The following is a 13,996-nucleotide window of genomic DNA, read 5'->3' as shown; positions in this document are numbered from 1 at the left end:
TGACCAAGCAAGCTATTTCCCTTGGCTTCACCAAAATATATTAAACTGCAGTACCCAAACACATAACTTTTCCACTGAGAACTAATCTAAGTCAAGAACAGTGAACAAGAGATACTTTTCCATATTCTAATATTATATCTAATGAAACAACTTTCTTAAACTTCATATCAAGTTCTCAAAATATTTTTGTTAAGCTTAAACACAGTATATGGTTGATAGAGTGGTCTGCTTGCTGGAGACAAGCAGAAATTTGACCACAATCAAATCAAACACAAGAATCCAGATTCATCTTTCTTTAAGAACGAGTTAGAAAGAAAGGGACTCCTGAAGTGAGACAGACCATGCTGCATTGTGCATATGAGGTGAAGAGAAAGGAAGCATCTGAGAAACAGCTCAACCAATTACATCTACCTGGAATATACATGGTGTCAATAGTTTTAGTCAGACTTTAAAATAAGGAGCATATCCTGGCCTGCATTGCAACTCCACTTTTGTCTGGGCTTCCCTTGCAGTCGAGACACAAGGTGTGTCCCACGTTCCTGCAGGAAACCCACATTTCTCACTGTTCTTCAGGTCAGTGAGGTGGCCAAGAATGTGCCTTCACAACTAAAAAGTGTGAAAACAGGAAGGAAAGCTAAAGTGGTAGCACTTCTTCCCATCAAGCAGGCCCAATGGCCTGCTAAATCTCAGGTGGTGAATGCAAGTCTCCTACTCACGCTTCAATTGCAAGCTTTATGTAAAGGCAGCTTTGTTGAATTAAAAGCATATCCTTCTAAAAGCACAAAATTATTTAATAACTATATTACCCAAGGGAGGGCAAGGAATAGCTCAGAGGATAAACAGCTGCAAGATGCAACACTGTGTTAACAGCATCTGGTCCTCTTCCATGTATGTCTGTCCAGAAGAGCCCAGCCTTTTCCACCTGAACCCCCAAACTCCACATTTTTCGAAACACTGCTGCTGTGACTGCTTTTGGGTATGTCCACTCTTCACCCAGACCCTACAGGGTATTGGATCAGTATTTTGTTTTGCAACAGATCTGACACCTCATTTAATGAGAAATAAGCATCAGTTGGCTACTGCTGGGAGCAGCTGCAGAAGTGAAAGAAAAGTGTTTACTCTCTAAAATTAAGGCAAATGAATGAGGCTGATGGGTTATCACCTATTCTTATCTGTTTGAAATAACAGAAGAACAAATTTAGCTGGTGAATGAAGTTGCTAAGCCAATGTCCATTATATTTGAAAAATCATGGCAGTCAGGTGAAGCTCCCGATGACTGGAAAAAGGGAAACATAACCCCCATTTTCAAGAAGGGGAAAATGGATGACCCAGCAAATGACAGACCAGCCAGTCTCACCTCTGTGCCTGGCAAAATCTTGGAGCAGATTCTCCTGGAAGGCATGCTAAGGCACATGAAAAACAAGGTGCTTGGTGACAGCCAGCATGGCTTCACTAAGGGGAAATCCTGCCTGACCAATTTGGTGGCCTTCTATGATGGGGCTACAGAACTGATGGACAGAGGTAGAGCAGCTGATATCATCTACCTGGACTTGTGTAAAGCATTCAGCACTGTCTCCTTGTCTCTAAATTGGAGAGACATCAGTTTGATACGTGGACCACTTGGTGGGTAAAGAGCTGGCTGGATGGCTGCATGCAAAGAGTTGTGGTCCAATGGCTCAATGTCCAGCTTGAGACCAGTAACGAGTGGCGTCCCTCAGGGATCGGTGTTGGGATCAATCCTGTTCAACATCTTTGTTGGTGACATGGACAGTGGGATTGAGCGTGCCCTCGGCAAGTTTGCCAGTGACACCAAGCTGTGTGGTTCGGTTGATACCCTGGAGGGAAGGGCTGCCATCCAGAGGGACCTCAACATGCTTGTGAAGTGGTCTGTGACAAGTGCAAGGTCCTACACCTGGGCCAGAGCAATCCCAGGCACAGCTACAGGTTGGGCAGAGAAGAGGAGAAGGTACCTGGGGGTGTTGGTCGATGAGAAAATGAAAATGAGCCAGCTTCATTGTGCGCTCGCATCCCAGAAAGCCAACCGTATCCTGGGCTGCATCAAAAGGAGCGTGATCAGCAGGTAGAAGGAGGTGATCCTGCCCCTCTACTCTGCTCTCGTGAGACCTCACTTGGAGCATTGTGTGCAGTTCTGGTGTCCTCAACATAAAAAGGACATGGAACTGTTGGAACAAGTCCAGAGGAGGCCACGAGGCTGATCAGGGGACTGGAGCACCTCCCATATGAAGACAGGCTGAGAAAGTTGGGGCTGTTCAGTCTGGAGAAGAGAAGGCTGTGTGGAGACCTCACAGCAGCCCTCCAGTATCTGAAGGGGGCTATAAGGATGCTGGGGAGGGACTTTCACTAGGGACTGTAGTGACAGGACAAGGGATAACGTGTTAAAACTTAAATAGGGGAAGTTAGATTGGATATAAGGAAGAAGTTCTTTACTGTAAGGGTGGTGGGGCACTGGAATGGGTTGACCAAGGAAGTTGTGAATGCTCCATCCCTTGGCGGTGTTCAAGGCCAGGCTGGACAGAGCCTTGGGTGACATGGTTTAGTGTGAGGTGTCCCTGCCCATGGCAGGGGGGTTGGAACTAGATGACCTTAAGGTCCTTTCCAACCCTAACGATTCTATGATTCTATGAAATTGGAGATCGAGGATTTCCTGAAAGCTACTGAAAGCATTCAGATTATTGTCGATTCTGCTGATTCCTATCCCACAAGAGGGAACTGAAAAAGACACCCCAAACTACAGTGCTAAACTAAAAAAAACCTCAAACAACCACCACCCCAAAAAACCCTCCAGAACTCCCAGCTGAATGGCATTAACACAGAATTCTGATGTCCTGATTGGTCATGTTTGAACGCTACAACCCTAGAAAATATCCTGTATCATTATGGGCCAGTATCTGCCCAAGACGATCAACACTGCATTTGCTGCCCAGGCAAAAATTTCACTCAAGGCCAAGGGATGAGCACACACTTCTTAACTTTTCTCAGGTCCAAAGTTGTTCATTTCAGATCAGCACCGGAAAAAAATCACCCTGTAGTTGCTAATTGACTTATACCTCCTCTTGCTGAATTAAAAAGACCCATACACTTTGGTCATCAGAGATAAGCCTGTCATTATGTAACTGTAGTAATTTTCTTTGTTTAATAATACAAAAGCCTCTTCATTTTCTGCATTATTCTATACTGTATAGCTCCTCAAGGTGGATTATTTCAAAAGAAAGAATGAAGTAATGAGCTTGAATGGCTCTCAGACCAAAGCTTGCTGTTGCAACTCCCTGAACGAAACAGATGACAGTGCCAGATTTTCTTCCAGTGTAAAATGCAGTCAGTTGTACAGAATATTTTAAAGTGCCAAGAATAGAAACCTGCTTTGTGGAGGGTAAGGGCTGGCATCAGCTGCAACTAAAGCATTTGTTACAGTTCATAAAATGGGCAGAAATGATTTAATTTTCTTTTTTAGAACATCAGTTTTTTTAAGCAGCGCTCCAGACATAAACCTTTTCCCTACTGAATCTATTTTAAGAGTTACTTAACATATTAGACTTAAAAATAACTGCCACCATCTTTTGATCACAGGTCAATTTAGATGTAAAGATCAACACCAGCTTTCCTTCCTTCCTCACAAAATACAGTTTGAGCTATGGCTTCATGCAACAGATCCCTGTCCATGACTGAAGGAGGGACAGAGAAGAGCAGGGAGGTGGGAAGTGGCAGTAGCCTCTAACCTGCTATGGGGCTTCAAGGTGAATTTAGTGGAACAGGATTAACTGTTAACCTTTTCAGTTCACAGTGCAAATGTATCTGGCAGAATGGGGGCACCAAGTGTAGCAAAAGAAGGAGAACACCCACCCCCACCCCCCCCTCCAAGTCCTGCAATCCTGCTGAAGTCAACTCTTTTCTAACACATTCTCCTATCTTCTGCACGGAACTGAATTTTAGCAGACACAGCAGCCTTACACTACTGTGGTTCCACGTGCAAACTCAGGTCGCTTACTATATAGAGCTAGTTCGTATCAGCAGCAGCCTGTGCCTCAGAAATCTGAGAGGCTTAACATGCAGATCCCACTATTCTGGGGACAACCAACCCCACCCCACTCCCAGAATCTCCCAGTCTTCCCTCTGCATTTTTCAGAATGCCTTTCTTCTTAATCAGATTAAAAGAATTTCTGTGTCAGACCAGTAGCACAGAGAAAAGCACCCATAACGCAGATCTGTCATTAAGCTGCAGTGAGCCTAGCCCTGAAGGTCGCCAAGAGAGGTGCAAGTGTTTGAAAGAGGAGCAAGAATTTCTCCATGGAGCTGGAAGATGAAGCAAAGAGTATCAAAATCACAGCACATCACTCTTAATCTGCACATCATAAGGCAAAATTATTTAAACTTTCATGATATTATTAATAAAGTACCAATAACAATGCCATATTGTACTCTTCTACGGACTTTGATGGAAGGGGAAGCTCCTGGAGGCCTATATTGCACGTGTGGTACTTTCTGGATTAGGGGATTTTTAACAGTTTTAGGAAACGGCAGATTGTTGCTGTTTTCTTAATAGAACACCTGAAGTGCTGTCATTTCAACTAACACACAGATGAAAAGGGCAAATTAAATAACTCTCAGACATTACTATCACTCAGCCTTGTCAGCCCTGCATAGGCGGGTATTAGTTGGGACAGACCGTGAAGCTCCAATTTACCAATAAAGAGGCTGAGTGAGAAAAGAAGTAGTTAATGATATAAACAAAACTACTTCATCAGCTGTGACAAGAAATTATCTGTGGGAAGGGGGGAGCAAAGAGACAGGACATAAGAAAGTTGTAACACCCTCACTGCCCAGACTAACAATTTAGATTTTATAATACACCTTATACTATATGATTTACACTACACTACTATATGATTACTACACTAGAGAGGGTCTATCTAGAAAGGTAAAAATCTTTATCATCTGCAAGACCAGAGCCTTTTAGAGAACAGCAACAGGGAGATTTCCATTCCTCACCCAAAGCACTCCTGTGTCCAGGCCAATAAGTATTGCAGAGTACTGGCTCTGCTACACCTAAATGTCCATCTTTCCACATGCAGCACAGAGGAGTATATCTAGGATCAAAATGGAGTTACTTATCACAATGTTCCATATTATCACTTCAATATATCTTGGGAAACAACCTACTTTATACCTTCATTTAGCCTGACCTGACAGGTGTATGAGGCAATCTGCCATCTGCCTGACTACAACGAATAAGGACGGATGCATCAGGAATACAAACAAACCACCAGGTTGCATCTCTCACCTTGGACAGGTACACCTTGCATTTTTGTAAAAGGATCAAAGACTGAAAAATTGGGGATTGACAAGATGACATTAAACCCTCCTAAGTTATTTCTTCTGTCCAAAGAGAGCAGGTGAAAACAGAATGGATAAGAAATGGGACCCACTAATAATAGTATATATAATAGAAACTGCTTCTGCATATGTATTGTAGCTTATACAGGCTGTGTAATACACCAATGGGTTTAGTCATGCTCATGTAAATCTTACTATTTAAATACTACATGATAAACACTTGACAGACAGGAACTGTTGAAGCAGACAATATGAAACGTTTTAAATTACACTTTTCAAAGGTACTCTCATACCGAGGACATAAAAAATTAATGTTTCAGGAAAACAAAAAAGGCACCCTGACAGCAAGGATTTTTTTGCTTGGTATCCTGGAAATGCACAGCATTTCTTACAGGCACAGCACTTCAAAATGCATCACTTGTTCAGATTTGTCTGCCTCGCCAATTGCACGTACAGTCACAAGTCCCTGAAAAGCAAGTGCTATTTCAAAACACAGCTGAGGTCTCCAAAGCTTTCTGGGGTTTGGGATGCTCAATTTCAATTAAAATTTTGACCTGTGCAGGTTCAAGAGCTCCACTAAGCCAGCATTGGTACAAATCAAAGTTTACCTTGAGCATAGTGCTCATGATTTTGCAAGCATGGATTGAGCATTTTTAAGCTTAATTCTCAGCATGGCTGCAGTTCAACATTTCTTGCCCACAAACAAAAGCTGTCTTCAGCAGCCTCACTCTTCAGGTGCAAACACTCATAGACATGTCTTTTAAAACTATAATGGTTAAAGAATAGCATCACCTCTGCAAAAACAGAGGTGATGCTATTCAGGTGCAAACACTCATAGACATGTCTTTTAAAACTATAACGGTTAAAGAACAGCATCACCTCTGCAAACAACAGAGCATCCTTTGCATTAGGCATTCAGATGAATCATGTGACACACACTTATTTTCAAAAGTATAGTTTTACAACAACCATCACACACAAACATACACAAACACCTTTTTGTTCTCAAAACTCTGGTAAGTTTCAGAAAAATGTGTTTTCACACGTGCATGTACCCCTTTCCCTAGAAACTTGAAATAAGAAGAGCAATTACACAATGACACAAAAGTGGTATCTTACAGGGAAGATACAGAATTCCAGCATCTGAGACCTATGGCAGCAATATTTCACTATAAAGACACCACAAATACAACATGATAGAAATTCACATTCACTGCTAGCATTTCAGTTTTACAAATGCCTGCTATTCAATAATGTGTGTTTACTGCATATGACTCAAAATAAGAAGAAATAAGAAAAAAAGAGTAAGGAAAACAAAGAAGTGATAACATAAGATAAGCAAGCAACAGAAAAACAGAGTTTAAGAGATCTACTGATATTGAAGAGCAAAAGTAACAGCTAATCTTAGTAATGTTTTCAGTTTGGTTAAGAAGGTTTGCATTACCTGTCGACTTCCCTGCTTGGAGGAGCAGCTGCTAGTACTTCTTGAAGGAGACAACATTTTCTGGGATGCACCAAAGTTTTTTTCCTCACTCATGATCCAATGCTATTTGTTTCGCATAAGCTCACTTAGAACACCATTAAAAGGTAATTTAGAAAACGTGTTGGAAGACTCCTGAGAACAATGCAGAACTCATCCTTTACCCAAACACAGTCCTGCAGCATGATCTGCATCCCATGGAAATTCCTAAAAAGAAGAGAAAACCAAAAAGCCAAGTTATTAGATGTCTCTTACTGCCAGCCTGTAGCATGAATCATAAATAAAGCCTTTGGTAACACAAGCTGGCCGCATTGCTGCACATTATTATAAATTATTCCAACAATCACTTTCAGATAGATTTCCAAGTCTCAAACAGGAACAACAAGTTTTGAATACGAAGTGTACGCTTTGGTTGTCACTGTTTATTCAGAAGATAAAGTACAGTATAAAGGATCTTTTTAAGGATTTAAATTCATTAAACATTCATAGAGTATAAATGTATCTATCTAAAATGAACCAAAACAGTCTCAAAATGAGAAGAAATCATTAATAAAATGTCTCACAAGGACGATGACACCCTTTTTCCCTGTTCCTTGATAATTTAAATAAGCAAGCATGGCTTCAGGTTGCAAAGAAAAAATAAATAAATAAATCTCTTTCTGTAACAGAGCAATACATTAAAGCAGTGAGCATGGAAACTCAGCTGCTCAGAGCTGTTCATGACCACTCTCACCTGGAATCAGAAAGTTGTAATCATTGTCACATCAGTTGTATCAGTCAGTGACTGGAAGAATAAGCACCAGCCTGTTTAATAACACTGTTGCTTGCAGCATATGCAAATAAAAGCCATGCCAGAAACTCGCACTAAGGGATTTCCAGTGTGGGCCAGAGTTGTCATGGTAACTGCATATGGTTTTTAAAACCAAACAGAGGACATGACAAAAGGGTGATGCTTTCCAAAACTTGGGGTGGTGGAGAAACTTTTATAAATTTTGTATCATTTCAGGGTTTATTGTCTTGGGTGAGTGTCCTGGGTTCAGCAGTAGCAGTCATTTTTCCCCTTCTTGGTAGCTGGTGCAGTGCAGTGTTTTGACTTTCAGCTTGGGAACAGAGCTGATAGCGATGTTTGGGTTTGGCCAAGGACTTTGTGAGCCTCATGCTCTGCCAGGGAGGAGGGGAAGCTGTGAGGAAGCAGAGACAGGACACCTGACCCAAACTGACCAAAGAGGTATTCCATACCACAGCACGTCATGCCCAGGATGTAACTGGGAGTTAGCCGGAAGGGCTGGGAGACTGCAGGGTTGGAGGAGGTATCGGTTGGTGCTTGGTCGGGCTGAGGGGGGGCAAGTTATCGGTCGGCTGGTGCTGAGGTGTTGTATTCTCTTCCCTTGTTATTTCCTTTATCATTATTATCATTGGTGGTAGCAGTAGTGATTTGTGTTATACCTTAGTTACTAAACAGTTCTTATCTCAACCCGTGGGAGTTGCATTCTTTTCGATTCTCCTCTCCGTCCCTCTGGGAGCAGGGGGAGGGCAAGAAAGGGGGCGGAAGTGAGTGAACGAGTTACCTGACTGGGTTTAAACCACGACAGTTCGGAATTTACACATTAGGAAGAGTGCAAGAGCCACCACACTGAGGAAGGCAGAGACGTTTCCACGAAGAGAAATTTCATTGCTGAGACAGGAAGGCATTACTTCACAATCTCCTCATGCTGCCAGCAGTCCTGAACTAGGATCACGGCACTGAAGTTTGCCATGCTTTTTTTTTTAAGAGTCTTAAAAACCTATTCTGAGAGAAGCAGCAGCATTTTCAGCTCCCTAGTGAAGCACTTCACATGTTTTAAGAATTCAATTTCCGTTAAAAAAAGGAAAACAAAAACCAAAAGACCAGACAAAACCCCACAAATAAAACCAGGTGCTATATTTAAGATGAAGACAGCACTATGCTGCAGAAAACTTCTCTGCTGTAGTCTGAAGCAACCAACTGCCAGAGACCTTTTCCAATCTGCAGTGCCCCTTTGACAGTACAGTTTTCTGTAACATTTCAACCAACATGCCCTCTTTTCACCTGAAACAACGTCACTCTTCGTGGCATTGACCTTACCTAGTTAGAAATACTCAATTACCTCCAGACAGAAATCTATTAGCAACAGTAATGAATCAGCCCCAGTCGCCAAAGGTCAGGTGAGAAAGCGAGCTCTGATGGGACTCTCCCTTGTGTGAATCAGCCTGGCAACTACTTCCAGGAACCATCTGACAGGTACAAAGCCAAGGAGCACAAGCAAGAGCCAAAGAAAACCTGAACACCAAAGTGATGTGAAAGCAAGGCCTGAACTGGGCCTAACATAAGGGTTTTACACTGAAATTACTACTGAGATTAGGAATAGTACATTTTGCAGAAGGTATAGTCCCTTTCTATCCATAAAATGAATTTGTGTGGCATGTCATTAAGAACTAGCACTTTTAATAGGTTTAAGATTTATCACACTTCATGCAGGTTTTTGACTGGAGTAAGTATAACTTCCTTGCTTAGTTTTGAGCTGTATTCAGTGAAACAGTTTAACGATAACATCTCAAGTAACAACCAATGATCAAATACTCACAACAGGAACAGAAACACACTTCCTGCAAATTCATCATTCAAATGCCCCCTTGAAACTACTATGCAGCAGGTGTTTTGCCTTTTTGGCACACTGATTGCTCAGATAACAGCTCCATGATCCAAACAAGCACTTTATCACATGGCTTTCATTGGTGACTATCCGGCATTTTGGCAAAGACTGCAGAGTTCATGGCAAGAAGACATTCTAATTTGCAGCAAAATGCACTGGGAGTTGCTGTCATTAGTACTGTATGAATCTATCTCCAGAGTACACTAGATTTAAATTATACAATGCCCTTTTCCTATTGGAACACACAGCACGAATGTTGTGATGTCCTGGAAGCATCAGGTAAATGAAAAAAAATTGAGGTCCTGAATTTTAACACAAATCAAATCCATTTTGAATGAAATGTGCTCCAGGAGCACATCCAGTGCTCAAAGCTTTGAGTGCACAGCACCAGACTACAGCTAGTCCTGACTAGTCCCTTCCGGGTGTAGATGCTGGGTCCTCACCTTTAACTGAATGACTACGAAGGTCCATTTTGACTGCACTTGCTAACATAGACGTCATCTAGTCACACTCTTACTCCACCAAACTGAGTGCTTAAGATTTCCTCCGGCAATGTCATTTGTCCTTCTGGAATCAAAAAGAGTGACAGGCACTTTTCCAGAATTCAAATGAGCTGAAGGTGACTCAGCCACCTAATCAGAGGTGCTTATGCAAGGGGCAGGAGGCAGGCTAAGCAGCCCCAACTTTCTCAGCCTATCTTCATACGGGAGGTGCTCCAGCCGCCTTATCATCCTCATGGCCCTCTGGACTTGCTCCAACAGTTTCATGTCCTTCTTACGTTGAGGGCACCAGAACTTCACCCAATACTCCAAGCAGGGTCTCACAAAAGCAGAGTAGAGCAGCAGGATCACCTCCTTCAACTGAGGCAAAGAAGTCATTAAGAACCTCAGCCTTCTCCAAATCCAGGGTAGCCAGTCCTCCCATTAGCTTCTAGAGAGGGCCCACGTTGTCCCTAGTCTGTCTTTTGTTTGTGACATATCTATAGAAGCCTTTCCTGTTATCTTTCACATCCCCTGCCAGATTAAATTCTGTCTGGGCCTTAGCTTTCCTGGCCTGATCCCTAGCATCCCACCAATGACAATGGACATGTCCCTGTATTCCTCCCACGCCGCCTGTTCTTGCTTCCACCTTCTATAAGCTTCCTTTTTCCTCCTGAGTTTTCTCAGTAACTCCTTATGCATCCATGGAGGCCTCCTGGCCTTCTTGCCCATTTCCCTCTTGTCAGGATGCAACGCTCCTGAGCTTGGAGCAGGTGATCCTTGAAATTAGCCTTGAATGTATATCCACATATATATATATATATATAAAAATAATATATATATATCTCCTTGAATATTCATCCAGGAAGGTGTGAAAACACTGATCTTGCACCCAGAGCTGACTCTCATAGTCTGGCTGCCAAGAGCAGAGACTAGGCTTCTCTAGGGCAACTGATATTTCACATTACCTGTGGAATGTAAGGCTACCAGTTACAAGAGCAATTACAACTTTAAAGCAGCCACGAAAATCAGTATTACACTAACTAAGCTAAGATCTTGCAGATAAAATTGATGTTTTGATGTCATCATGATTCAACTGCTTCAGGTTCAATACATTTTGCTCCTCCTCATGAAACAGGACAGCCTCTGTGAGAACGGTATTTTTCCCACCTTTACTCTGGAGCAGACACTGCCATTTACTTTGGCCTACCCAAAAAAGACCAATCAAAGGTGTGAGGCTGAGGCAAATCCAAATCAATTCAGGAGAAGAATTTCCACAAGTGCTAAGTATTGGCCTAATTCTTCGCTATTAAGTCAGCAGCAGTAAAAGTAGGCCGAGTGCTTTTGCAAATGACCTCGCCAGGTGCATTTTAAAGAATTAAGAATACATGAGTACCAAATATTATTTATAGCTACTACGTCCTAAACCCATAAGCATCACTTATCTCTACTTATCATCTGTTACTAAGAGCCTTATCATTCTGCATCAATTAAAGCTAATGTAAACATCTAATAATACATACAACAGGAAGACCTATTTAAAAAAGTACTTCCCTGAGTTGTCCTCAAACCTTTAAAATTGCACAGCTTCAAAGCCACCTCTCAGTATCATAACTCATCTCCTGCAACTCTCAAAGTAATCAGCTGACAGCAAAATCCAAGTTTTTCCACATTTCACATAGAAGAACGGCAGAAATTCAAAAGAAAAGGAAAACTGCAGTAGAAAAATTAAAAAAAAAAAAAAATCAACATTACGCAGTTACTTTTGTTATGGGTCTGGGAGAAAAATAAAGCCTTAACAGCTGCTTCAGAGATGATTCAGCAGTGGAAGAACACTGTGGAGAGATTTTGAGCAGCAAAACTGAAAGTGTACATCTCATTCTGTAACTGTAGTTAATTAAGGCTTTGTGATTAGAATAGGCACAACAGAACGCGTGATGAGAGTCATATGGACACAGCAAGCACAGGACTGAGCAATCCAAATCAAAGTTGCAAGCAACATTGACTGACTTTCACAGAACTAAAAAAGAATCTGTTCTGAAACCTTTGCTTGGTAGCTAATATTATTAAATTAAACTCACTTATGTCCACTTGGGATACACAAAGCAATAGCCTTTTCCACATACTGCTTTCATGGCTTTCTCTGTTATACTTCGAATTGTCAGCTTTAATCTATCCCACTGTCTCATCTGGCTCAAAAAAACAAAGGAAAGAATTATTTATAGACCACAGATACACTGTGTACAACCATTGGAGGTATCTTTTCAAGGCAGGTTATTTGCTGTTCCCGAATTACCGCAAGATTCACACTCTTGAAGGATAAAGCACACAGATACTGTCCTGTTGTTAGCTATTCTCTTTATGTACAAAAACTTGCAGAAACAAACACAGAATAGTTTAAAACAACTAAGTGATTCAAACTGTCTTTGAAAGCACAAGTTCAAACAGCTTAGGGAGGCAAACAATAACAGGAAGTATTTGAGAACTGCCTTCCATCAGATAGGTGCTGTCTCTAGATATCGTACATATCACAGTGTCTGTTGAGCAGATCCTTTCATTAGCCACAGACATGTACTATTCTCTGAAGTAGTCCATGATGCAAAGAAACAGTTCCATCTAGCCCACCTCCTGAAGGAGGCTATTGCAGTAATTAAATCATGCTATTTCAGTGACCCAAAAGAGGAAAATTTAGCTCAAACAAAACTCTCTTGTCTAATCAAGAGAGTCATAGACAGAGTGGGAAAGGGAAACAGCCAGACAAATGACAAACATACTGCATTCAACACCAGATTACTTTTCATGTATAATGTTCATCATTTAATGAAAGAAAATCCTGTATGTTCCAATGTATGAAAAGCAAAAAACAAAAAAAAAAAAACAAACAAAAAAAAAAAACAACAAACACCATTCAGTGTCAAGTCTAGTCAGAATCTCCTGAAGCAAAACAAATCTCTGCTGTTTCACTAACCCTTGGGGCAAATAATTCAATCCTTGTATTAGGAAAATCTCATATAAATTTAGAAATAGGTCAATCAACATCCTGAAACATAAGCATATATAAAAATACCACCTTTCCTGCACATCCACCATAGAAACTGACTACAAAATTGCACACAAAATGATTTATTTTAAATGCATAATCTTGACACTCTTTCCCCCCTCCTTCCTCCTTCCCCGAAATCTGCTACAGATTACACTTGTAAAAATCTTGCTAGGTATATATTCTAGATACATATGTTAAAAATCCTGGTGACTAGTGATAAAGAAAATACATGCAGTGAGGGCTGTATTATTACAGTAATTTGTCAGCTGTCACACCACCTTTTCCTCTGCACTTCTAATCTCAGTAGAGAGTCATAACTAATAGGCCTGACCTAGCTCACAGTCAGGTCTTAGATAATTAGTAATTATCTTTCTCCCCCTGCCTCTTTCACAAAGCCTTGCCTAGGGACAGCCTGGCAGCTCAAGGCTCTCTAGTACAAGCTGCCGGACTGAGTCCCACATTCCCCCTTCCAGCTCTGAGCATGACTTACACACTCAACTGGGAAGCCAGAAGCTCTGGACCACAGGATATGATTTGTGACCCAGTAACAGAGGGGTACACAATCTCCCTGTCAAGAGGGTGGAGTAGAAAATAACAGCTGTGGTCAAATCCTACACTGGGAGCACATACACTGCATACAGCAGCGCTAACAAGGTTGACAGCCTTCCCTGGGCTCCACTAATAAGGAAGCACTGGGTCTTTTTCCACTGGAAGTGCTATTCATCTATAGAAGATTTTAGAAAAGACGAAAGATGATGAGGTAACAGAAAAGACAGAAAGGCTTATTATCAGTAAGGAAAGTAACAGGCACATCGTATCATTTTAGTCTGTACTAAACACCTTGGAAAGGCCCATCTGTTAGTGATACCATCCCAGAGCTGGAAACATTACCATCAGAGCTTTGGCAGGAGTGCAAATGCCTTTCATTTTTCTGCTATCTGTTACTACTTAAAGCTTTGCTTTGTTCACT

The 13,996-nt window shown here is 41.5% G+C and overlaps 1 protein-coding gene across 2 annotated transcripts in view; it reads right to left on the bottom strand.

Annotated features, from left to right (window-relative positions):
- The window catches only part of OSBPL3 (oxysterol binding protein like 3), a 39,757-nt gene extending 32,723 nt beyond the window's left edge, over window positions 1–7,034 (bottom strand). For both annotated transcript variants that reach the window (XM_057420442.1, XM_057420443.1), the window contains exon 1: window positions 6,797–7,034. In XM_057420442.1, coding sequence (XP_057276425.1) covers window positions 6,797–6,889 — 93 coding nt within the window. In that variant the 5' untranslated portion in view covers window positions 6,890–7,034. The remainder of the gene's footprint in view (window positions 1–6,796) is intronic.
- Window positions 7,035–13,996: the final 6,962 nt, after the last annotated feature.

The sequence above is a fragment of the Pezoporus wallicus genome, unplaced genomic scaffold, assembly GCF_028554395.1.
Source record: "Pezoporus wallicus isolate ANWC-B61680 ecotype Strahan unplaced genomic scaffold, APGP_CSIRO_Pwel_v1 contig_5441, whole genome shotgun sequence".
NCBI classification, from domain to species: Eukaryota; Metazoa; Chordata; class Aves; order Psittaciformes; family Psittacidae; genus Pezoporus; species Pezoporus wallicus.
This window is presented reverse-complemented; position numbering and strand designations above follow the sequence as displayed.